Raw genomic sequence first — 25,366 nt, forward strand, 5'->3', positions numbered from 1 at the left:
CGTCATATGTGAATATGGCAAAGGCAGTATAACAAATCCAGGCACCTTGTTCACATATCATCCCACACGAATACACTCTGATTCAGCTACAGCTTCCATCACAAGAACGAAAGAGATCTTTCATCAATTTCTCGACATAACCCGAAAACCGGAGATCCAGTAACCGACAATGCCAGGCTTTCCTAGTCTCGAGAAAATCAACGACATCAAGAGCCATCACTTCGAGAAGCCTGTCAAGAGGATCTATGATGGGTCCGATGTCACCTTCTTCCTGACATCTCTGGCGTACCGAGATATTGTGACATTCACGCTACAACTCAACCGATCTGTCGTGCCACGGAAACAATCCGTCGATGGGACGACGAAGGTGGTGACATGGCCACTGGGGTCGAAAGACGTTACGTATTCCGATGCTGTCGAGAGGTTACGTGCTCTCTTGACGAGGCTGACCAAATTCGTCGACGATGTCCCGCCAGACACCGGTCCGCGACGGTTCGGCAATTTCAGCTTTCGCAAATGGTACAAACTCGTCGAAGACCAACTGGAAGAACTATTGAATGACTGTCTTCCTCAATGGCTCGTGCCTGCTTACGAAGAACTGGGGGCGTACCTGTTGGGCAGCTTCGGCAGTGCACAACGGCTGGACTATGGCACCGGGCACGAGCTCAGCTTTCTGGCATTCCTAGGCGGCTTGTGGAAGGTGGGCTTCTTTGCTTCAACAGAACCAGGCGTGGAAGAGAGGGGTATTGTTCTGGGTGTCTTTGAGATGTATCTCTTCCTGATCAGAAAACTCATCATGACCTACACCCTGGAACCGGCTGGGTCGCACGGCGTCTGGGGTCTCGATGACAACTCCTTCCTACCATATATTTTCGGTTCGGCCCAGTTGGCACCGGCCATCACAGAATCCGATGACACTCCAACAGAAGGCTCGCTCCCGGACGCTCCCGAGCCGGGCTGGGTTAGCAAGTCGAATCTGGTCGCAAAGGAAAAAGACAAAAACCTGTACTTTTCGGCCATTGGGTTCATCTACGATGTCAAGAAAGGCCCCTTTTGGGAACATAGCCCGATGCTGTACGACATTTCTGGCATCGCTGGTGGTTGGGGCAAGATCAATAAGGGCATGATCAAAATGTACAACGCAGAGGTGTTGGCGAAATTCCCCGTGGTGCAACATTTCCCATTTGGGTCCCTGTTCCGATGGGAGAAGGATCCTGAGGCTAGGCCTCCCCCAACATCGACTCATTCTGCCAGCCAGCCACTGCGGGATCCTACGGGTGCGCAGTCGGCAACTACAGTACGGCCAGGAGGAGCGCCGCCAGGCAGTGGCACGGCAGCTCCCTGGGCCGGGACAGCATCTCAACGTCCTAAGGGCTTTGTTGACGGCGTCACCAAGGCGCCATGGGCCAGCCGAAATCCAGCGCCGCCGCCTCCAAGAGGTGGCTTTGCAGCCGCTCAAAGACGGACTATGCCATCCCTTCAGGAGGCATCGAGCAAGCCCGGTCAAGATATTCAAACAGCCCAGAAATAGGCAGCCGAGCATCGACATAGATGCAAGAAAGAAACGAGTTATGTGACAATGACCATTGCTGTGGAATTTTTACTTGAAAATCCGGGGTATCATGATGATTCAGAATCGTAAGCCACCAACGCCAGGTTTCCCGCTTTCACAGCCTTGCTGTGTTCATGTTCTTGGTCCTCCTCTGCCCGTTTCCGTTTAGTTCTGGGCTGCCAGACATCCTGTTCGCGCAAGAAAGGATCTGTGGCGATTCGAGTATTACCGACCAACTGGCTTTGCAAGATTTCTCGTTTGCCTAGTTTCGCATGCGGCTTGAACCTCGCCGGCAGCCCGCCCTGTAGAGACGGACTAGTAAACAAGGGTTTTGCAGAACTCGAGGCCTCGTTCTGCTGGCCAAATTCAATATACTTGACGCGCTCGCTGTCCTCGGGCTGCTCGCTCAACATGTCCACCTCGAGGCCGAACTTGTCCTTGAGCGCCTCCCCAGTTTTCTCGTCCGCTTGCCGTTTCCTCCGCCCCACGCGAAACTCGGCGCGCAACTTCCTGCTCCTTTCGTAGGGATCGGCCCAATCCCGTTCACTGGCCTTCAATAGTTGATCCAGTCTTTCTTTCTGACCAGTGAACAATGCCTTGTCTTCGACCTTCTTTTCCAGCGACCCGAACCCGCCCTCACGTTCGAGTCGGTCTTTGTCTTCCTCGGACACGCCGATCCTGATTTCTCCATCGAGTAGCTTGTCTGCACCGGTGTCTCTCCTGCGGCCACCCTCCACGACGAGATACTCTGCGTTCTTGGGGTCTGTCCTCACCTCGATCCACCCACCACAAACGGTATGCTTGAAGCGGAAACTCCAGATCGGCGTGCTGTAGTAGTTGCCCACCTTTTTCTTCTCCGCATTGAACCGCACGCCCTGCCCGATGATCTGTTCCGGATTGCAGTGAGTGCACCAGATGGCAAAGGGACATTCGAATCGAACGGTGAGGATGCCTTCGGTCTTGAGCTTTCGAGCGCGGTTGCCCAGTGCATGGCCTTTGCCGGAGGCAACGTTGAACGATACAGTGCCTTCTAGCTCGGGTGGGACATAACGTCCCATATTAAAGCCTTGCATCTTGGAGTAGTGGGTTCGGTCCCCTCGTCTCGCCGTTCAGTGGATTCGGGCCGGATTGAGGTTGACGGTTGTGAATGCTTGCGTTGTGATCATGAGGCTACGAAAGTATCACCGTAGGCGTTAGCTGTGGTAGGATCTTTCTTCCATACCAGCCTCCGCGGATCCTAAGTTGAGCGACCTCATCCGAACATCACCCAGAGGTCAACGGGGCGTTCCTAGTGTTAAAGGTATTGGAAAGATCTTTCGAGCGAGGCCCAGATGGCCATCACAAGCGACTCGACGCGAGAAGAAGTCTGCACGTGACAGCAGATTTGGTGGTGGTGGAATTAGAGTTGTTTGTACCCCACGTCATTGGCTCAGCCTTTCAGCTTCACTATACCAACTACCTCTACTACTAGTAAGTAGTACTAAGTTGCTTACAGCCTGCTCTGCCTTTCCTGCTCGAACAATGAGGCTTAGGACGACTATCTCCCAGTATGTACCTTTGCGACCAGTATGATGCGACAACTTCCGGTGGTTACTACTCTATCAGGTTTGAGCACTCAAAATGCTAATTCGCTTCTAACGCAGGTCAGTAAAACGGCCTCATTCTTGTCCCAGTCTCCTGGAGCGTCCATGAGCAGCACAGTCTATGGATTGAGGGCGATGGCACAACTAACTGTTCAACGTGATCCCGAAAGCGGCTTCTTGGGATACTCTGATGCAAGCCTTTCTCTCCTATACCTCTAGGGCTTCACGTGAGGTCAGATATGATTCTTAATCAGCAGGACATGAACCCCTTCCACCAGGCTATCTCTCGGTGTAGTGTCTTACGACGGTCCTGAAAACAGGTATTTAAGAAACCATCGAATGTAGAGACAGTTTCTGCTCTCTGATCTCTGCCGACTCAGCAGGTAAGGATTGGAGTTTGTGTTCTGGAACAATCCTCCGCCTATTTTCCCCGGATGAAGCTGGTTGATTTATCAAGCGAACCCATGAATTGCCCGAGACATTGACGCCATGTGATACTCAGGCCTCCACCAAAGCCGTTCCTGGGAACTTGGACTAGGTCAGCCATTGGAGTTGGCGACTGTTGTCCCCTTCGTGTTCCTCATTGTGGGGATCAGTCAACCCCGCTTTCAGGATATCAAACCCTCGAGAAGAATGGCGCCATCGAAACCATCTGCCGATTCATGACTTGAACTTCTGGAGGGGGCCTCATGTTACCAGAACTTTGTAGGAAGTAACCAGGCCAGCCTCCAGCAACAATGGCAACGAATACCATCACAGCGCCGGCGGTCTTATCGATTCCCCAGTGGACTCCTGTGCCTGAGACCCAGTATGACTGTACGGTAACGACCCAGGCAAGGTACAGCCTCCTAGCACAGAAACTCTAACATATTTGTATCAGTGGACTGGGCTGATTTGGTGACACTGGATCTTTCCAAGTTCGACACTCTGGGTGGTAAGGAGGTATTAGCCCAGCAACTTTCCGATGCCGTGAATAGGATCGGTAGGTGAAATGAGCGACCGGAGCACAGGTGTTCAGGTGTTGAGAAAAAGAACCCGGCTGGGATATCATGCTGACCGACTACCACAGGATTCTTCTACATTACTCACTTTGGCTTGACACAAGAGCAAGTCGACAGGCAATTCAGCCTATGCAAACAAGTCTTCGACCTGCCCGAGACCGAGAAGATCCGGTATCGCGCGGACCTTGAGAATGGAGGGTACAATGGGTACAAGCCGGCGGGACTGCGTGAGCTGAAGCCGGGCATCAAGGACAATACCGAGATCTACAACATTCCGAAATTCACGCCCGAGTATGCTCGAGACCACCCAGCCGTGATTCGCGAGCATTGGGACGAGATCGAGCGGTTTGCAAGACACGTCCATTTCGAAATCGTGCGGAAGTTGCTGGTGTTGTTTGCACTCGTGCTTAAACTGCCGGAGGACCATTTTCTGAATATCCATCGCTATCCAGAAAACAGCGACTGTCATTTCCGGTACATGAAATACCACAGGCGCACTGCTCAGCAAAATGCAGACCTGGATAATGTCTGGGCTAAGGGCCACACGGATTTCGGGAGTCTTACTCTTCTATTCCGGTGAGTCTCAACCCACCCTTGCGAGTCCCGCAGACCTCGCGTTGTCGACGATGAGAGTTAAGGGTGCGTTGCGCGGTACTCTGGTCTTCGTCAGGCTAATCAAATATGTTTTGTGTCTTGTAGACAACCCGTGGCTGCCCTTCAAGTCCGCACCCCAGAGGGGCAATGGAAATACGTGAAACCGTATCCCGAAAGCATCACGGTGAACATCGCCGATGCATTGCAATTCCTGACAAATGGGTTTCTCAAGAGCAGTATCCACCGTGTTGTTGCGCCGCCGCCGGATCAGGCTGATCTCGATCGCTACGGAGTGTTGTACTTCGTGCGACCGGAGGATGATACAGAATTGGTGCCGCTTGACAACAGCCCCGTCCTCAAGCGTCTTGGATACGATCAGACCTTGGACTCGGCGACGGTCGGTCTTACGGCCGGCGAATGGGTCAAGGCTCGAGTGGCTCGGAACGTCAGTCGAGTGGGCAAAGAAGAGGAGTCCATCATCAAAGGTGTCAAGGCGAGATATTATGATTGAACCACAAGCGATGGAGAAGAACTGGCCAAGGGAGGTTGAAGGGTGCTTGTACTCACCGTCCATTCTGGTTTCAGCATAGTCGCACATCCTCTCTCAGTACTGACGCTTCCGTAACAAGCCTGAGCTGGTAACAAGGCTCTGTTCGGACATCATCGCACAACCAACCCCTCCACAAACCGATTCCATAAACCGTGTATACGTGTTATATTCAATTGGTAAATTGGCCAGGATCTCGCGAATGCATCCGAGATATCTCCCGCGTAACGGTCTTTCAATCTGTACGAACCCCAAAAGGATAATCACGACTGTCGAAACCTCACCTCCCATGGGCCGCAAGATCCAGAAGAATAGACGGAGAGTTTACTAAGTGACAGATAGACCGCATGAAACCTCCGATCAATGTTCTTCCATCCGTGCACACAACCGATGGAATTGCCATAATAGCATCCCTGCCGGGACGAACATCAGGATTACTGGATTCCTGCTACATCGAAACAGCGCGAGTGTAGAACGAGGCTGGGGATAAGCTTGCTACTCAGACGTTGTGATGTGTTTGTCCAACGGAGAGCATCTCGATTCTGTGGTGATCAAACGTCTTGAAATATTATTCGTACGTATGCAAAATCCATCCGAGCCCCTTTTCACCCACAGCCTCGTCCAACGACTCCACACCTACACCAACACCAACACCCACTTCTGCATTGATATAAATAGCACTTGCACCCTTTGCCCGAGATTTCTATTCTCTACAGTCTCCAGTCTCCAGAACTCACACCTCTGTATCAAGGTCGGCATTTTCCCTTTGTTGATCATCTGAAAACAAAGAACAGCACATGGACTTGATTCTCGCCAAACAAAGCAAAATAACCTATTGCGCTCCTATCCAGACCATCTCGGCAAAACTACAAACAAAGGATTCGCTCGAAATGGGCTTGAATAGATGATTGGCCATTTATATTTATCTCACCGGGAGCGGAAGTTGGCTTGACACTTCCCCCGAACCAACACTCCCGAAACCGAATACCATAAAACATTTCAGGTATATACCTTACTCTGATACTCAACTGATCAGTACAGCCATACACATACTTGTACTAGTACTAGTACTAGTATACCAGCACTCTCACACTCTCACACTCTACACGAGCAATCAAATTACAATCACTGACAATAGCACCTTCACCTGCCCTTGAAGACAGACCAAGCACACAAACACAAACACAAGCACTCCTGCATATCTTTACTTACTCACAGATTCCCCAAAATGAAAGTGACCACTCTCATCCCAGTCCTCGCACTGGCTTCAACCCTCGCCTCCGCGGCACCATACCAGCCCCATACCGGGAATGACCTGGACCACGATACATTCAAGTCCGTGATCCCCTCCGGAAACGGAAACAGACACGATCATCGAGGTTACGGTGGCGACGGCGATGGAGCGTGGACTCACCATTCTGGCGCTGGAATCGAGCCCAGGAATGCCAACGACGACGACAACGATGTCTTGAAACGCGCTGCTGACCCATTCTACTCCATCCACCCTGACACTAACTCCAAAGCTCCCCAGCGGGGAAACATAATGTCGCATTTCGCCAAAGGATACGGGTTCGGCCACGGGCCTGTCGTCCAGACGACTCGACCGAAAGGGAAAATTGGTCGACGGGAAGCGATGGCCGAACCGGAGCCGGAACCTCAACCTGAGGCACTTGCTGAACCTGAGGCCGCACCAGCTTCAGCTCCAGAACTCAAAGTCAGAGCTGTAGCAGGGTTCAAAAACAACAATGGAAAGAAAGGCAAGACTCCGACGGCGCATGATCTCTGTGATGCGAGACATATGGTTTGTCCTGGATTGCAGTCGAAATTCTATGGGATGTATGGCATCTTTCAGAATACGAAACGCTGGATCCAGAAGGTCAGATGAATGTCGGGATAGGATATGGTAAGGGTAGGGTAGAGAACCTTACCTTACTTTACCTCTCCCGACTTTGTCTTACACTTGCTTTGCCTTGCGGTATACAATCATTTCATTCCAGTTCTTTCTCCCTCCCTCTCCTTGTTGCTTTTGGTTTGGTTAGATGTATAGAACCGCAAATATACTATTCTGTCTTGTGTGTATCCGAATTTCGAATATATATCTATATATATATACACTCCTTTCTCAACAGCTACCATATCCTCTATCGTATTCATGACTATGGCTCAAAGAAAAAAGGCATCTTTATTGTCTCCTGGATTTGGACCTTCATCGCCACACTGCACGATAGTCGTACCTACGCATGTCATGATGTTTCAGGAGAGCACTTGTTCGGAGAATATCTCTATAGCCACCGTAATTAGACGGTTGCTATCCTGCAGGGTATCCTTAGCAATAGTACTTGTGTAGCATCTGCTTGCTGGAGTAGTCTTTGTTCACTGCCTATCTACAACTTGTAGCTCAAGTTGAAGCGTAATGATATCTTCCCGGCCACCCATCAGATAGCAAGCGACCACCCTGCCTCAACTCACATGAACTCAATGTCATCTTCACCATCCTGCGCCTGCTCACGCTCACGCTCACGCTCATGTTCATCCTCACCCTCGTCGTCAGGCACAATTTCCCTCGACTTGCCCTTGTCAAGCTTCAAAGGCTCCGTATGAGACCCAAAGACATCATCGGGCCCGTACAGGTCGCCGTCCGGGTCGATGTCGTTGCCGACAAACCCGTTGCTCTGTCTAGCATACATTTTCGCCTTCTTCCTCTCCTTGTCGGCCGCGGCCAGATTGGCCAGCCAAGAACTTCTCCTGGGTCCTCCGCGCGCACGTCCGGTCAGTTTGGGTTTGCCGTCTTCGCCCAACTCGACACTGACGCCCATCTGGTCGAGTTTGTCTTTGAGCGCGGGTTCCGTCTGGACTTCCCGCGCCTCGAGATTGGACACGAGAGCCTGGTTCTCGCGGTTGTCTTCCAGCAGAAACTTGAGACACATGACTGCATGCTCTTTGATGTATGGGTTGCAAGCTAACATATTGAGTCAGTCACGCAAACTCTACGGAATTTTTTAGGGTTGTGGACAGTTAGGCAAACTCACCATCATATTGGGTGCAGCTCAAGATCGTCTCAACTCCGCCGTATTGTCGAATCTGGTCCTGTACGGTTCGAGACTTCCAGACGAGACTCGACAGAACCAACACTATCAGTTTCTTCAGATTGCGCCATTCGAAATCGGCCGGTTCTTCCGTCACAGCTGGTGGTGGTGGCGAATTGGATGCAGCGGGCGCCGGTTCTTTATTGGCCGTCGCTTGACCTTGAGATTGCTGTGTCATGGGGTCGACCGTCGAGGCGTCATAAGGCCGTTCGACAGACACAGCTGCTGCGGTCTGGGTATTGAAGTCGGCTTTGCCAGTAGCCGCACCGTTCGCAGTGCCATCTGTCCTGGCTGGAGGTATCGTCTGTGTAAGTGGCACTTTGGCGATACTGTGGTCGAGTTCTTTGAGCAACGTAACGAGATCGTAGACAATCTCCCACTTGACCAAAAGTTCCTTCCATTCGTTGTTCTCGGTCAAGACGGCAAAGAATTCCAGGAACTGGTATACGCCCTCGTACACGCGTTCCATGTCCCACAGATTGAGAGGGAAATCTTCGGCTAAAGCCAGTCCAGCCCGGATCTGCCCTTGCAGGTATATTAGAGCGCAAGTCTCTGGAATGATGTTGCCACGGAACACAATGAAGATATACCGAACGGTCAAAACATCAACTCTGCTTAGAGCTGCCGGTACTCGAGGCTTCGGCGAAGCCTTTTCGTTCGACTTTGCCGCCACAGAGGCTGGACTGTATTTCGCGCGGAAAATGTGTGTGAGGATCTTGATGACGACTGCTTGGGCGGGGGATATGATATCTTTCGGCTGGCCAAAGTCGGAATAAGCATGGGACATGAGTCCATTCTTGAGAATCGCTTCCATGATTTGTACCATCATCTTAAAATAGAACTCATCATCCGGCAAATCCCATGCAGCGATAAAGATGAGTAATTCCCGCAAGACGTTGCGGCCAGCTTCTTGTGCCAGGAGGATATGACAGCGGACGGCTTGCATATTTTTGATGCCTTGCCGGTCACCATTCTTTGCTCCGAAATTGTCCACAATCCCTGCTTGGATGATCATTGGAAGAGCTTCGATTTCCGTCGGACCAAGGACCAGAGGCACATCTGTCAGGAGGCCTCTTTCTTGATCCCCAGTCGCACGATAGTAGTCATCGTCGTCCTCCTCCTCTTCCATACTATCTTCGACACTATCGACCAGGTCATCTTCCAGTTCTGCTTCAGGATTTCCATCCTCATCGTACGCGGGATCACCGTTTTCGTCGAGGACAGGTGCCGAGGTGGATTCATGCAAGCGTGCCATCAACTCATCTTTGGCCTCCTGTAACGTAGCAGCCGCTGATTGAGCGGTCCGAGGCATGGTCTTGTCTTCCTCGGTCAACTCTTGACCAGACTCGCCCAGATCACCATATGAGCCGAGATCCGGCAGATGACTCCAGTGCGTTGGGCGAGCTTCGCCGGTAGCCTTGACTCCGTCTGGGCCAGTTTCTTCAGATGTCCCTTCCGGCTGAGACGCAGGCGCAGATTCTTCTCTGTTAGGCATTTGCGCCCGCAAGTCGGCGCCTGTTTTGAGGAGAGCGTCTGGGTTGGCATCCAATTGAGTGGCATTCATCCCCGACAATTTCTCCATATCCGTGCGAATCTTGTCCATCAACACTTTAGCGGCGGCTTGAGCATGTTTGTTCGATTCTTTACTTGTGCTCATAAGATCGAAAAGAGCATGCACGTCGTCAATGTTGTATCCCAATGCATCATTCGACGCCGACCGACTCTTTTGGGGCAATTGCTCTGCGGTTGACCTGACTCTCTCTTCCTTGGCCATGTGCTCTTTATCTTCCTGACTGGCCGGTGGCTCTTGGATCAGTTGTTCGTTCTCGTGCGTCTGCGCTTGTCCGAACAGATCCAACCACAGTACCAATTTTCGCTGTTCGTTGTGCATGATGAAATTATGCAAGAACTGGAGACAGGTGATCAACAATCTTTTGTAGAGATGCACCACCTTTTGCCATCTTTCTTCATTTCGCGGGTTGGCCTCGCCATCGAATCCTCGAGCCGTCACTCGCACGCACACGTCGATCAGTTTGAGGATCTGCTGGTCGAAGCCCTTTTCGGCCGCGAGATTTTGCGCCTTCTTGGTGGTCGCGAGGAGGTTTCTGGCGATTGTGCAAAGATCGTTTAATCGTTCAATGTCCTTGACAAGGGACAGGTAGTGTGCAGCGATCAGGTCAGAACTACTGCCATTGAAGCTTGACGCAGTAGGGTTCTTCCAGGCAAAAGATTGTTGCTCCAACGACGGAATGGCAACCGTCAACACCCTCGTCAGACCCTCCCATGTTCGGGGGTTGAAACCTAACGAGGATCGGACATCGCTCTCTTGGTGTGACTTGTACAAGATTTGTTTCCCGGCGATCAACAGGTGTTCCAGTCTCTTGTCATCGATCAGTCCTCGAGACTCGTAGTGGGTTTGGGTGCCGATGAGGACGATTTGTAGAAGAAGTGAGGCGCTCATGGTGGTTCTCCGCTAGGATCATACTCGTCGTAGGAGAGTGGCGAGGCTGAATGTCTCGTTTTCCACCCTCGATGCATATTTCCAGTCGTGAGAACAAAAGAACCAGCACTCGGCAGACTTTCCTCCAACGCGGTGGCTCATCGGAAGAATTAGACAATAACGCCGATGGCGCCTCGGCTGAAGTTGCTCCGAAGACGGACGGACAAAAGCGGCCAGATCTCCGGCCTTTTCCTTCTCCATGGAAGCATTTCACAGATCTGTCCTCCATCCTTTGTGATGTTCATCTACTGGTCAAGACTGTGCGCTACACAAACTATTCAAAACCATCCAAAGGGCTGCTTGTGCATGACTATGTACTATGTGACATGGAAATCTACCGAGTGGTATAAATATCCCTGCCATTGAGAGCTGACCAGACACTCGCCGAGTCACCCCTGATATAAGTGTGGGAGAACATCCCGCCGTCAGTTGGCGGTACCTCATCTTCTTCCACCTTGTTGCGACAACTCACACCCTGGCTCACTCTGTGGCCATTCACTTTCAGTCAAGCATGAGGCGCCTTTCGCGTGCGTTATTCCAACCTTCGCAGTCGACGCATTCTTCACGGCGAGTTTTTCACATATCGTATCCAAAAGGGCATATTCAAGACGTAATCAACTTCAAATAATCGGCCACAATCAAGGTGATCATCCTGTTTCGGGTCAGCTTATTTGTCCTCAAAAAGCAGAGGGAGTGGACTTACGCATGCGGTGCGATTCTGATATAATAGGTACCGAACCCACGATAAAACCTGAGTGCACCCTCATCGCGGATGACCTTTCTGGCGCAATCAAGGAATCCATTGTACGGCAACTTGCCATCGGGACCTTTATGTTGCTTCTGCAATCGAGTCTTGATGAAGTCGAAAGGCAGACTAAAGAACGAGGCGAAGAACCCGGCAATCGCTGAAGCACCGAATCGATTGGCACTTTCCGAGAGATTTGGCGCACGAGTCTTCAGCTGGGCCTTGGATTCGGCAAAGAAGGTGAGCTGGCCAAAGTTGAGGGCCATGGCCCGAATGACGGTGGGGTAAGCGCCCGCCCACAGAGCGCTGATGCCTTCGGCTTTCGCGATGCGCGTGAGAGCATCGAAGACGGAGCGATAGTTGGCCCTGGCCTCTTTCGGCTTCAGGCCATCGGACTGCATTCGAATCAGAGCCAAATCAGCAGGATTTCCTACCATGGCAGCCAGTCCTCCCGCCGCCAATCCGGCAGCCCCTCGCTCCGCAAATCCGATCGTTGTGCCCTTCTTTTCCGCCCTTGCCTGCAACCTCGTTTGGAAAGTGTCAAAGAACCCCAATCTTGCCGTGGTGTAGACGGCTTGCCGCAACAGACCTGCGGAGAGACCGGTGTACAGGTCGAGCACTTTTCCTTTGCTGATGATGTCCCTTGTGACGCCCAGAGCCGTTGGCCTGGGTCCTGTCTTGACACCTTCTCCTGCCAGTTGCAGGCGCACCTTGACCATGTCTATGGGCTGGATGCAAGCCGTTGCGAACATGCCAGCCAGACCTCCATTGACAAAAGGGAGGGCGGCTCGGGTGACAGGTAAATGGAGAAAGTCATTTTTGGCCTGGGCCGGATTATGCACGGCCTCTTGAGCAGCGCCCTCTACTTTCGTGGCTGCAGAGCGAGCACTTTCCTTGATGCGGTTGGCGGTGCTACCTGACATTGTAGCGGGATGCGAGGAGGAGACGACCGGACGGTGAGCGAGGTTGAGAACTGAGTGTATCTAGGTAGGCTACACCACCCCCGTTAGCATATCCCGACATATGGCTGGAAGATTTCTGTTTTCGACAGTGGGACTTGCAGAAGATGCAAGACTGCTGAAGATGTCCCTATGTTGAAGTATCACAGGTCACTACGCTGCATTGGACTTACCAGTTGGACACAACAAGCCTCGACACTGAATCTCCTTTTGCAGCGGTGGTCCGGAAGGTGGTTGGCTCAGAGCGATCTGGATACTGAGACCGAGACGGGCGCTGTTGGTGAGGACGAGGCTGTGGTCGTTCTTCTCTCGAGTCGAGGCCAACTTGGTCAGTGGGCGACAGATGGGTATCGAGACATCCAAAAGGAGAAGATGGTGAAAGAAGTATACTGGTAAGTCTGTCTGATGAAGGTAAGTGGGAACACCAGCCACAGGCCCGATCGGAAGATGGCTGTCGGTGTGAGTAGGGAACTCCGCAAAGTGAAGAGGAGACAGGTTGAGGTGTGGTGGAGGAAGGATGCTCTCCCGTTGGCGGCTTGAGTCTGATTGATGGATTGGGACAAACCGGGCAGTTGACCAAGGACACGGTCCCTGGCCCTGGCCCTGGCACTGAATTCGGGATGGAATTGGCTGCCTCCACCGGAACCCTGGGTAATGGGGGCCCGTGGATTGGATGGAGGAGGAGACCACGAGGAAATACACGGCTTCTAGAGTCGGAAATGAGAGAGAGAAGCGCAGTCGCTGAAGATGCGGGGAAGTTTGAGGATGCAGTGGTATAGACAGACAGATGCTGTAGCAGTGCAGGTTATGGCAGCAACCCTACAGCCTTCTCTCCTGTTGATGAGTATGCCTGTCTATCTATATCATCTCTACCTACTCATATGATATCTACCAGTCCGGCTCATTGCACCAGAAACTCCTCGCGGAAGGCGTTGTGCTGTCGGATGGTGCAGCTTCAGCCTCTGACGCATCCCTGCTGCTATACCACACTGGTCACAGAACTAGCTTCACCACCACTGTTCATCCTCCATGCTTTTGACAGTATTGAGCCAGTGGTAGAGCAGAAGTAATGTCTCGTTGTCACATGTCTCCCACAGACCTTCTTTGACTTCTGCTCTTCAAGTTTGCCCCAACCAACTTGAACCCGTAAGATCTGCTGGTCCCCTTCCCACCCATACCAATCTGGTTGATACCAAGGCGCAGTTCTCTCCTCCCTCGTCCATCGGAATAGAGCCTGCAACACTATTGGGTGGAAGCGGGTAGATTCGGATGGGGAACCCAATCCCATACGCATCGTCGTGGCCAGGTGAGGAACGAGATACCAAGTCACCGGAGTTGTCGATGTTCCCGCAGTTGGTGGAACAGGGTGTGGACGAATAGTAAGGAGTCATTGCCGGTCTTTTCGTGGGTTCAATCTCCCTCCATGGATGATGTGTGTAGTGTGTACGTAGGTACCGGTAGTCATCTCAAGAGATGGCATATGCCTGTGTGCTTCGGAGGAGTCTCGGTCGATGAAGCCTCGGCCGGATGAGCTGCATTAAGGCTCAGCCTTAGGCGTGGGATTCAAGTGGTTGCGAAGAAGATCAGGCACCACTGGCATAGCATTGCCCCCCGCCGAGGTGGGCATGTCAATCCCGATGTGGGGGACTCAGCCTAAGGAGGCCTAAGTTGCCCAGTAGCTTCCCAGCCTAAGGGTCAATCTGGGGCACCGCACCCGCTATTTCCTTCGGTGCTGGGGGTTAGGCCGGGTCGATAAGCTCCCTAAGCTACTAGTCCCACCCTATCCGTCCCTAACCGTACTTACAGGTCCCGGCATTTGTTAACCACAGCCATCTTTTGTACTGTGGACAACATTGTCACAGAGAGGCATGATGGTACATAATTGTCAGGTAGATGATACCTGTTTATCTGCTATCACGTTCGAGTTGTCAAGATACTCCATATCACCACTGGTCTTCCCAGTTTGCAGTCTGAGATGTCCTCTCTCACGTACATATCTCAGCCTTGCTTCTCCTCTAGCATCAAATGTCCCACCGGTCCATCGCCCGCGGCCGAAGCCTGCACTAGTTTGACAACACGATCCATATCTCCCACGGCCTCAAGTCTTCGCACCCCCACGTCCAAAGCTTTGAAAAATAAACTCTGTAGCAAATGAGGCTACTTGAACATGGTGGACTCCTAGAGCGCCGGTTTACAACAGCTTCCGAGTCACACCCGGCCATCGCATTGCACCCCGTCCCTCCTTGTATGTCTCGGCCCGATGACCTGGCTTGCTTCCACGGCTGCCGTCTTCTGCCCGAGTACCATTCCGAACTGTTAGGACAAGAGCCGCACACGTGAACTGATCATCATAATATGAATCCATGGTTTAGTGCTAGTATCTTCTGGTACGATGCTACAGAAATGTTGTTCGTAGGGAGACATTCGTGATACCGGGCTGAGGCGTGCCCAACAAACGCCATCCGGTCAAGTCTTGCCCTTATCCTCTGCCCTTCCGTTTCAACAACCCCTTGACGTTGAACGGTTTCTTAATCTCCTTAATCCTGCGTAATAAATCCCTCATCCTCTTCTCTCGTTGCTCCGGCGTCAAAGGGGCTGAAGTCTGACTGACGGATGCTGTCTCGGACTCCGAACCAAGTCCGGGGTTGGCTGCTGCTGTTGCTGCCGATGGTGTCGAGTTTCTTCTCTTGACATTGTCCTTGACCACCGCTTGGTACACCAACATCCAACCAGACACTCGCTCTTTCTTCGGCTCTTGTTCGCTCTCTTGACTCGTCCCGACAGTGCGCTCCGTATCCTGCGCCTCGGCCGACCGCCATGGACAGTACTCGAGATGATCTTCCACGCTGTCCAGGTTCTCCACGGCAGGTGAGTCACCTCGATATAACCACAGGCCCAAGGATCGGAAGCAATGTCGGCACTCAATCACATCTTCGCTTTTCCTCTCCCAGCCACAGATCGCCAGTCGCAGAGCGTTGATATTCGGTTGATCCCCACTGGAAAATCGGAATTGCCCCAGTTCCTGGGGATCCATGGCAGATGCAGCAGGCAAGGGAAGAACTTCCGGGACTTCTTCTGGACGCGTCATGATGCTGTCGTAGCGAGTCCTCAACCCTGCGAGGGCCGAGTTCGTATTCAACAGGCCTTCGATGCGCTGAATGGATGAATCACACCCCCTCCGGCGCCAAAGACAGTTTTCAGCATGCGCAGTCACTATCAAGTCCTGGTACCGCCGGACCATGCTGTCGTATACATCTGTCGCGACTGCAAAGCTATCATCTGCCCCAGTCACGTCACGGTCCTCTTCAGTATCGTTCTCTTCTGACTGCAGCACGTCGTTGTCCACACTTAGATCGATATGCAGTCGTTCTTTGCACGCACCACAAGACACCGTGTCCGTGTCCACACATATCCATCCCCGTTTCGCCCAGGCAGCAGCATTGATCGGTTCTGTCGAGGGAATATGCCATTGAGTGACGTGTCGGAATGTTTCCAGTCGTTGTAGAAACGCCGTCCGGCTTGAGGGCAGGTAGTGTCCTATAAGAGTTGTGGTCGAGGATGTCGTGACAGTTGTCTTGGAAGTGCTCGCTATGCGACGCCGCTTGGAGGAATCTGAGGCTGTATCTTGAGAGAGGGAGGTGGTAGAGGTGTTGTTTTGCGAATTGAGTGAACTTCGAACGGGAGATGCTGCTCCGTCGGTCAAGGCCTCAAGGATGCGGTCGAACTTCCGCTTCTTGGTCTCGACAGCGTACGACATGGCTGGAGGGAGAGGATACGACCTCGTCAGTTGTCCTCTGGTCGGGGACGACTTCGGGCTCAACCTCTTCCCAATATAAGTGTGTTGCAACGGTACGTTCGGCGTGTAGGCGTTGAATGCCACATGGTCAACTTGAAGTTGGATCATTTCCAGATGCATCCAGCCAAAACATTAGCCAAGCATTCTTAAAGAGTTAGTGGTGGCTGTCAGCAAAATATGTCTAATAGCTGACTACCGCTAGACTTAAGATCCCTATTGGAAAAGACGTCAATCCCAACTTCAACTCTCCTGATCACACAGCCTTGCCCCTGGCATGTTCCTCTTCATCCAAACAATACATGGTTGTCAGGTGTGAACAGGGACAGTCCATTGTCAAGACAGGTAGGGAATGCAATGAAGACAAATGCTTACATGTCTTCAAGGGTGTACCTTGTTCTCCATGGTCCCTTTGATGACCTCCTGTGCGAAAGACAGCAATATATTGTCCTGGTAAGCACCCGGTTGAAAGTATCCTCACAACAATGTTTGACTCTTATGAACACCCCCATCAAACTCCTACCTGGTATTTATTCTTTATGGGAGCACGTCTCTCTTGAAGATCATCTCCAGCTTTATACTGTGGGCGCTCTCCCTATCTTAGAGCTATATTTTATATTATGTTTCGGGTGTGTGTTTTCTACCCAAGCTGTGATCACTCTTGTCATTCTGGCGGCCGTCCATCATTTAAAATGCTTTCTACCTTACCATCTGGGTGCTCGCCTTTCAGTCAAGCTGAACTTGATACTGTACCTGGGGCCGCCGTCCATCATCCAAGCCTAATTCAGCTCTGCCTTCAGGGCGGCTGCCCTATACCCCAAGTCACATCCAGCCTTGTGCTCAAGACGACCGCCTTGTCTATACACATTCAGTGAATGCACCTGACCTTCCTCTCACTTGAAATTCACTGTGCGGTCATGGAACCACAACAACACAGAGGTGCGGCAGGTTTTCTCCTCCTCCTCCTCCTTCTCGCGCACCATCATAACTTCTTCTCCTCATTGTCGCGATACCATTTCTCCTCGCACTCCTCGTTCTCCTCGCCCTCCTCCCACGCACAATCACTGCCAAGATGGCGCCTCCTCATTATTTCGCTCCTGAAGCGTTCACAGCTCAGATCGAGCGGCTGGGCAGACTGCCCGAGTTTTTCCAAACCCTCCCCCTCCGCCGCCGTCTTGCATTGACGGTTCCTCTTCCTCTCCCTCTCCCTCCTCGAGCCAGACAAGGGCTCGACGACGACAACATGTCGACCTCCTCCTCCATCCCTTCTCCTCCTACCAGCACGCCAGTGCTGCTGGCGGAGGCGCTGGCGCGGGCGCAGGCGCAGCTGCCACCACCACCACCACAGCAGCCACTGACGGCACCACCACCGGCGTCATGGCCACCAGGGCTCGCTCGTACTTACGAGCAAGATCCGAACGCCTACGGGCGACAGACGCCGGTGGTGTTTCACGTGGAGAACGTGTTGAGGCACCTGGTGTCTCTGTACTTCGATCGGCAGCGGGGGGTCATGACGATCGAATTTTACGCCGCCGTGGCCCCGGGACAGCCGGACCCGGCAACCAGCGGTATCATCCGCATGATCGATCTCTGGCCGCCCGCTGCTGGCGTTGGCCCTGTGCGTCACATTGACGCGATAATCCCTGACACATTCAAGCAGAAGACGTACCCAAAGGACGGCAACGTCCGGGCTACGCTACGGGTGTTCAAGCAGGCGAATGGGGCTCCTGTCACCGGAGTCAACGACGTCCTTCCGCAGATGAAGGTCGAAGTCAGCATGCTCAACGGCGCCAGGGACAAGGCCATCCGCGATCGTGAGCAGAAGGTCGCCGACCGGTTGGTCACAGCGAGGGCACAGGCCCAGCCTGGTCTTGCTGTTGCCCTTCCGGCTCCGGTTCCGCCGGCGATGCCAGTGGCCTCGCTATATGCGAGGAGGTTAGATGTGGATGACCTGAGCTCACGCCTGCAGCGTGTGATTGCCGATGGCGCGACCGCTGCAGCAGGCCCTGCCCCGGCGCCAGCCCCAGGTCCGATGACTGGGGACAAGAGAAAGCGAGCTGACTGAGACCGGATGCGGCGCGCTCGTTGACCAACTGGTACATGGACATGGACATGGCGGGATTTTGCTGGAGACGCAGACATGGCGGATTCTTTTGCTGGAAACACACACACACTCTCTCTCTCTCCCCCTCTCTCTCACACACTCACACACTCACACATGGCGGATTCGAGCTTGCAACAACCACAACCACATCCACATGGAGGAACTGAGGAATCAGAATGAGAGACGAAGACATGGCGGAATTTGCTGAAGTCACACACACTCAAACAAACATGGCGGATTCGAGCTGGAAACACACAGACATGGCGGGATGGAGCTGACAACAACCACAACCACAACCACATGGAGGAATCGAGGAACCAAGCTGGAGACAAAGACACAGTGGAATTTTGCTAAAGTCACACAACACTCAGAGACACATGGCAGAATCAAGCTGGAAACAAACACACATGTGAGGAATTGAGCTGCCAACAACCACAACCACAACCACATGGAGGAAACGAGGAATCAAGCTGGAAAGGCAGAGATGGCGGAATCAAACTGGACAGAGACAGACATGGCAGTATTGAGCTGGTAACAACGACAACAACGACATGGAGGAATGGAGGACTGGAGGAACCAAGCTGGAAAGGAAGACATGGCGGAATTTTTGCTGGGGTCACACAGACACACACACACACACACACACACACACACACACACACAAACATGGCGGGATTGAGCTAGGGGATGGATGAAACGAGATGCCACTCTACTCCTGGATGACACACAGAGGGAGAGATAGAGAGAGGCAATGAACGTCATTGTTTGATTCCAATGCTTGTTTACTATTCATGATCCTGACCAAACCGCCTTGCCTGACTGTGGCTTCCAGACTGCGCTTGCAAGTAAGTAACCCGGCTTCGAAGGCCACGGGAAGCCCTATCTCTAAGGATAGTCCAAAGCCCAAAGCCCAAGCCGAATCAATGAGAGTGGTACAAAACAAGTATGCGCCATCCTGCCATGCAAGAAACTTCCAAGTGATACAAAAAAAAGAACTTCTCCTTTTCCAAGTGATGTCTGCTTCCATTCTCCGTCTCTGGTTGACGTGAAACCATAGATCCCTCGAGCGGAGGCCGTCTGAGAGGTACAATACAAATCAACCCAGACTCTGAGAGTGATCGATATTAGGAGCTCACTTTGCCTCTGCCCTTCAACTGCTCCCGTGTGTATTGAACGGTCCAGGTCCGGAGCCTTGTAGGATCGGCAGGAAAGAGACCCCGTTGGAAAAACAGGATGTCGTTGGTCCATTTCCTGGGATGACCGGCCGTCGTTGGTTTCTTTTTGAACCCCGATGAGTGTGTCGGTTTCTAGCCTTTCGCCAATCCTTCTCTCCATCGTGCAATGTCCTTGGACTTTTTGTTCCACAATTTCTCGATCTTTTCCATCTCTTTACGCGATTGTTCAAGCTCCTTCTGTTTCTCGGTAACGCGCTTCTGTAGACTGTCTGCGTCCATGGCACGAAGGTTCACATTAGGATTCTGAGCTGCGGTGGCGTTGTTGGTCCCGCCGGTTCGAGGCTGGGGAAGGGTTTCTGGCCGACCTTTACCTGGCAGAGCTGGAGCCTGAGACTTTGGCTGCGTTGACAGAGCAGGCAGAGAGGTGGCGCGTCCGGCGGTCTGCTTGTTTGAGCTGCGAGGTGGGAGATCCCAAGTACCAGGGCTACTGGCACTCGGATGATGGTCAAGCGTATCCTCGTCCGGCTCAATGAGACCTTCGTCGTCCAAGATTGGCTCTTCGTCGTCACTAACGCCGACGTCACCAGCAAGCTCATCGTCTTCGTCATCGAATGTATCGAAGTCATCTTCTTCACCCAGCTGATCGGCATCACCCATGACCCAGATCACTCCGTGCCGCTCGCCATGGCGACTCAGTCGTTCCATACCGCCACCCAAGTTCGTGTAGTCATCCGGTTCGAGAACACCAAGCCCGTCCATGGCACCGACGTCGCCAAATTCTTCAACATACATCTGCCGGCGTTCTTCCAGCTCGAGAACCTTTTCACTTTCGTCCCCACTCAGATGTCTGAGAACCCAGCCGTTGGGGGTTACAAGGCATCTCTTGAGCAAATCATCTTTCCGCTCTCCTGCATCCGCAACGCTGACAGCGTGGCCATCCTTAAGCGCCTGTCTTTCCTTGAGCGGCAGGTAGATATAGCCAAAGGCATCGTTTGCGCTGTATCCGTTTCCATCAAGGTAGTCTTGGCCACGCCTGGAGTCTGAAGGGAGTTTGTACGCCGCGGAAGTGAAGTTGGGCGGGTTGAGCCAAGGGTGGTCCTTGGATAGATCTCCTGACTGGATCATGGATGAGATGATCTTGGGCATTGGTGAGACATGTTCCTGCAGCAGCTTCTGCACAGCGTTGGAAGCATCCACGCTCCCAGCAAGCCTGCCAGCATCGTTGTAGAGATCACGTAGTGTGTAGGGTACACGCACATTATCTTCAGTCTTGGTCGCCTGCTCTTCCTTTGGAGTTGAGGGCGGAGGAGTAGGAGTAGCCATCGCCGTCCCTCCCGTTGTGTTGCTGGAAGAAGGTAAAGCCTTTTCCTTTCCTGCGTTCTTGGTGCTCACAGCAGCGTCTGCTGCAGCGTCTTGCTTTGCAGTGGCCGACCCTGACTTTTCGGGCTTTTCTCGACCCTTCGTCGGGTCATCCATGCTTGCTGTTGTACTGCTTTCGACTCTCTTCTTTTGCTTTTTCTGCCGAGCGATGACAGGCGCAACTTCTTCGACCGCAGGTGGCGGTGGGGTGTCTACAACGGCGTCAGTCACTTCAGTCGATCGTTTTGCTTTCTCCTTGCGGTCTTTCTTCTGCTGGTTTTTGCTCTTCACCCGTTCCGGCGCAGAGCCAACGATACTATGCGGAGGAGAGGAGGCACGGGAGGCGTCATGCGAGTGCTGTCGTTCCGAAATTGCAGGTGTTGACGGCCTGCTATGTTGTACAGACGAGAGTGAAGGTCTCCTAGACCCTTTCTTCGCAGCTGAAATGGGAGGTAAAAAGCTTGGCTTCTCTGCGGCAGCAGGAGTTGGGACCGATTCCGCCGGTTTCGTGGTTGTACCAGTGGTTAAACGCAAGGTCCTAGGTCTGGGCATGGACACTTTAGACGCCTCAGATGGGGTGGTGGCAGCCGGAGTCGCTGGGCGTGAACTTGACGTGCCGGGCGTAGCAACGCTTGCTGAATCCAGAACGGGAGTTGCAGGTTTGTCTTTGTTGTCCTCAGGAACAAACGGTTCCGGTGGAGCCTTTGGCAACTCTATCTTCTCAGACTTTTGCGCGACAACCTTTCCCTTGCCTTTGACATCTCCACTCTTTACCGGAGTCTGAGGCTCATCTTTCTTCTCCCGCTTTTCTTCAACCTTTTCCAACTCCAACTTCTTGTCTAACTCAGCTTTTGATCGGCTTGTTCGCAGCTTGGGCGAGCCAAGGCTGATTTCGCTTGATCCGAGCCGTTGCTTCCTCAGTAGAACAGATGGCTCCTCGTCGGCGTCCTTTGGCGTCTCTGATAGTTTCAGCCTAGGTGTAGATGCGCGTGGACCCAAGGGAACCAGCGGAACTGCAGGAGTCACAGTCGCAGAACCACTAGGCGTATCGCGTCGCACAGTCTGATCTGTGCGAGCAGGCGTTCCTTGTCGCGAGGGCGGCAATGGATGACCGTGGGTTAGTTCAAAGCCAGGTGGAATTCTAGGAGTTGTTGATCGATATCCCGCACTTTGGAGACTATGGTAGGATGACACTCGTGAATGTAATGGTGAATCGCGTGACTCTGCACGCAACGGTAACGGCGGAAAGTTCTTGTCGTCCACTGTATAGCAAAGTTAGTATATAGAACGACTGGAAAGACAAAAAGCAGACGCAAGGCACCCAGAACCATGACGACGGCGGCGGGTACGCGACGACGGCTCTTGAAATACACGCAAGGGCACAAGCAACCAGGCTTTTCGTATCGCGCGGTCCATCCAGCACAAGTTTTACATTTGGTCTTGAAACAAACTCCTGAATCTTGAGTAAGAAGTCGTTTTTTCATCTGCCTGACTTGTAGTATGGTCAGGAGAAGGGTACTAACATACATCAATCATAGCCGTGAAATGGATCGCGTGATATCGCTTGGAGTAGAAAAGCCCGATGCCGACAGAATAGTTGGGGTGATGTTTCCTCACTCGCCCGGGAAGAGAACCGTTGAGACCCATGCCGTGACTCCCCGAAGCTTTCGCCATCTCAGCTACTAACTTATGCTTGCTCGCTGTTCCGAAGTGGTAATTTGGCACCGACCAACGCCTAACAAGAATCCATCGAGGTTGAAAAAAGATAGAAAGAGGCAGCCGTCGTCCAGAAAAAAAATCGTCGTTTCACCATCGATTGTACCCGCCACCGCCGCCACCGTACATCAGGTTCGAGTTCTGGTACCCACCTTGGTTACCCCCAAAGAGCCCCTGCCCTGTCGTGCCGCCCTGGTGTACTCTTGCTGTTACGATGCTCGGGTCTGCAAGATGCTCGACACCACCTCCTGAAGAGGAAGTGTTAGCGTGCCTGTGCTTCTTCCCCTTTTTCTTCTGCTTGACCAGCCCAGGATCTTGGTAGGTTCCTTGAAACTGGCTGTGAAGCGGGCTCAGAGCGCCAGGGGCAGGGGCCGATAGTGAGGGTGAACCAAGGGGATTATTCTGCAAGGAAAGGAGTAACTCACGCTTAGACATGTCATGACCCTGATTCGTCCCGCTTCGATTCCTTGCATAGATCTCGGTGTTCGCATCCTTGGAAGTCCCAAAGCCGGGATTGGTGAAGTTCTGACCATGAGCAAACATACCACCGCCGCTGACAGGAGGAGTTCCTGCCGTTGGCAAGCCGGGAGGAGGCCCTTGGACACCGCTGGAATAGAACGTCTGCTGTTGGCCTTGGCCTTGACCTTGACCCTGACCCTGAAAACGGCCTGTACTGGTAGACTTCGCGTCGGTGTTGAAATACCGAGACCCGTGGCGCTGATGACTGTTGATCTGTTCAAACTGCGCTTGGCTGTACTGTGGCCCTCGTCGATCAAAGTCTGACATTTCGAAAGCGGTGTTTGGCGTGGTTGATTGACCGATCCCAGATGCTTGCTGGAAGGCCAGTTGTTGCCGCTGTTGAGGAGTCAGGCTGCGGGAATCCAAACTTAGCGAAGAGAGTTGGTCAGCCACGGATTGCGATGGACGACCGATAGCTCCACGAGCGGACGAACTTCTGGGATCGTCTTCAGGTTCGCCACCAAGAGCAAGGCTGCCGGCAACCATATGATCTTCGTCGAGTGTCTCCTCTGCGGAAGAGGTCGCCTGTGCCTCGAGTTTGGCTTTTGCCTCGGCCTCAAGCCTGGCTCGTTCTTTTTCAGCTCGTTCACGCATGGCGAGGCGTTTCAGACCACCGTACGGGTCAATCAATCGTGGCATGTGTTCAATTTCCGCTCGCATCTCGGGGGTGAGAGCTGATTCATCGAACACGAATCGGTAATTAGGCATGATCCTCCGTACAACTTCGTCAAACTGCTGCTGTGCAAGCTCCGCAGTGGTCCTCGGGCGTTTCGATGATGAAGGGAATGATTTAGGTGTGGCAATCTTGGGTGCAGACGAGGGCGAGGGCGCGGACGCGGGCGTGGTCGATGCCAGGGGAGCAATTTCCTTGGCCTTGGGTTCGTCCACCTTCTGGGAACTGGATGCCATCGAGGCATGAGCGATTTGGGGACTTGGGGTTGCTCGACTGTTTGCCTGGCTCGCACGTCTTGTTCTTGCGATGCTTGCATTTGCAGTGGCCCAACTTGCAGTCGAGGGCAAGGCGGACCCGTCATGACTGTTCTTTCTGCTGTCATGGTCGTCTTTGCTACCTTGCCGAGCCATCGGTTGGGTCGCCGCATGATTCTGTGCCGCTGATAGGGGTCGCGCCGGGGCAGATACCTGAGTTGGTTGCGATATGGCGGTCACTCTTCGTGGACCATGTGGCTCATTCTGCAAGGAGGTATGCTGTCCATCTTCGCCTGTTTCGTGCAAGAAACTGCAGTTCTTGTTGTTGCACGTTTCCCCTCGAAGATAGGCCGAGCAGTACTTTGTAGTGCCGTACTGCGCTCTCAAGACGCGATCGCCGTTGAGTGAACCGTCAACCGTATTGATGCAAAGTGCAGCATCTTCCTTGCGCGCATACGTGACATAGACTCCGATGCCTTGGTTGGCCGCTCCCGGTTTAGCCTTGCTGACCACGATTTTCTCGATTTCGCCATATTGACCAAAGTAGTCCGGACCCCGCAGTGTCTGGAGAAGAGCTTGTTCGTCCTTGATCTGTGGTATCAGGCCGATAACATAGACAAGGTTCTGTTGCTTGACGCGCACACCAGCTAGGTTTCGACGGGAAGAGTTCTCGACTTCACGCTTTTCTGTCTCTTTTCGTTTCGCCGCGGCCTGCTTCTTGTTTTTGTTCAACTGATCGAGCTTGAACTCTTCTGCAGTGGGTATTTTATATTGTATTGTCTTCTCATCGTATGGTCGTCGACAGTTTGGACAGGTACTCTTTTCGTATGTGTTCTTGAGACTGTTGAAGCAGAATTGACAGATCTAATTCACGGTTAGTAAAGGCGTCATAAGTTGAGCGACGCAGCTGAGTGACTCCGGGGATGGCTAGGGAATTTACGACAGGGAGTTGGACAGCAATATGTACATACCTGATAGCCACAAGGACAGGGTCTGAAGTTCTTGTCCGAAAGGTCAAACTCTTCGATACATAATGGGCTAGAAAGAGTTAGCACACCATCTATGCAACAGCCGCGAGGCAGATGTATTAACCACATACCAAGTTTCCTCGTCATCGTCGATGACTGTATCCTGCGATCTGTTCATGTCTGTGGATGTGATAGGCTCGCTATGATTTGTTCCACCACTTCAACTCCTTCACCTCTC

General features: G+C 52.6%; 9 protein-coding genes across 9 annotated transcripts; 4 read left to right on the forward strand and 5 right to left on the reverse strand.

Moving 5' to 3' along the window:
- Positions 1-169: 169 nt before the first annotated feature.
- On the forward strand, positions 170-1,531 carry A1O1_04476 (uncharacterized protein; the record flags this gene model as incomplete). Its single annotated transcript, XM_007725368.1, has 1 exon — positions 170-1,531. The coding sequence occupies one exon, from the start codon at positions 170-172 to the stop codon at positions 1,529-1,531; it is 1,362 nt and encodes a 453-aa protein (XP_007723558.1).
- Positions 1,532-1,620: 89 nt separating this feature from the next.
- Positions 1,621-2,625, reverse strand: A1O1_04477 (uncharacterized protein; the record flags this gene model as incomplete). Its single annotated transcript, XM_007725369.1, has 1 exon — positions 1,621-2,625. One exon carries the CDS (start codon positions 2,623-2,625, stop codon positions 1,621-1,623), a length of 1,005 nt encoding a protein of 334 aa, XP_007723559.1.
- Positions 2,626-3,872: 1,247 nt separating this feature from the next.
- On the forward strand, positions 3,873-5,241 carry A1O1_04478 (uncharacterized protein; the record flags this gene model as incomplete). The annotated part of the gene is made up of 4 exons (XM_007725370.1): positions 3,873-3,951; positions 4,016-4,117; positions 4,205-4,712; positions 4,836-5,241. 4 exons carry the CDS (start codon positions 3,873-3,875, stop codon positions 5,239-5,241), a joined length of 1,095 nt encoding a protein of 364 aa, XP_007723560.1.
- A 1,264-nt stretch (positions 5,242-6,505) lies between these two features.
- Positions 6,506-7,162, forward strand: A1O1_04479 (uncharacterized protein; the record flags this gene model as incomplete). Its single annotated transcript, XM_007725371.1, has 1 exon — positions 6,506-7,162. The coding sequence occupies one exon, from the start codon at positions 6,506-6,508 to the stop codon at positions 7,160-7,162; it is 657 nt and encodes a 218-aa protein (XP_007723561.1).
- Positions 7,163-7,742: 580 nt separating this feature from the next.
- Positions 7,743-10,824, reverse strand: A1O1_04480 (uncharacterized protein; the record flags this gene model as incomplete). Its single annotated transcript, XM_007725372.1, has 2 exons — positions 7,743-8,236; positions 8,307-10,824. 2 exons carry the CDS (start codon positions 10,822-10,824, stop codon positions 7,743-7,745), a joined length of 3,012 nt encoding a protein of 1,003 aa, XP_007723562.1.
- A 642-nt stretch (positions 10,825-11,466) lies between these two features.
- On the reverse strand, positions 11,467-12,531 carry A1O1_04481 (uncharacterized protein; the record flags this gene model as incomplete). The annotated part of the gene is made up of 2 exons (XM_007725373.1): positions 11,467-11,515; positions 11,567-12,531. The coding sequence occupies 2 exons, from the start codon at positions 12,529-12,531 to the stop codon at positions 11,467-11,469; spliced, it is 1,014 nt and encodes a 337-aa protein (XP_007723563.1).
- Positions 12,532-15,046: 2,515 nt separating this feature from the next.
- Positions 15,047-16,324, reverse strand: A1O1_04482 (uncharacterized protein; the record flags this gene model as incomplete). The annotated part of the gene is made up of 1 exon (XM_007725374.1): positions 15,047-16,324. The coding sequence occupies one exon, from the start codon at positions 16,322-16,324 to the stop codon at positions 15,047-15,049; it is 1,278 nt and encodes a 425-aa protein (XP_007723564.1).
- Positions 16,325-17,432: 1,108 nt separating this feature from the next.
- A1O1_04483 (uncharacterized protein) lies at positions 17,433-18,425 on the forward strand (the record flags this gene model as incomplete). Its single annotated transcript, XM_007725375.1, has 1 exon — positions 17,433-18,425. The coding sequence occupies one exon, from the start codon at positions 17,433-17,435 to the stop codon at positions 18,423-18,425; it is 993 nt and encodes a 330-aa protein (XP_007723565.1).
- A 1,346-nt stretch (positions 18,426-19,771) lies between these two features.
- A1O1_04484 (uncharacterized protein) lies at positions 19,772-25,306 on the reverse strand (the record flags this gene model as incomplete). Its single annotated transcript, XM_007725376.1, has 4 exons — positions 19,772-22,260; positions 22,867-25,024; positions 25,132-25,198; positions 25,260-25,306. The coding sequence occupies 4 exons, from the start codon at positions 25,304-25,306 to the stop codon at positions 19,772-19,774; spliced, it is 4,761 nt and encodes a 1,586-aa protein (XP_007723566.1).
- Between the last annotated feature and the right edge of the window lie 60 nt (positions 25,307-25,366).

This window comes from Capronia coronata, assembly GCF_000585585.1.
Source record: "Capronia coronata CBS 617.96 chromosome Unknown acBCG-supercont1.3, whole genome shotgun sequence".
Classification (NCBI taxonomy): domain Eukaryota; kingdom Fungi; phylum Ascomycota; class Eurotiomycetes; order Chaetothyriales; family Herpotrichiellaceae; genus Capronia; species Capronia coronata.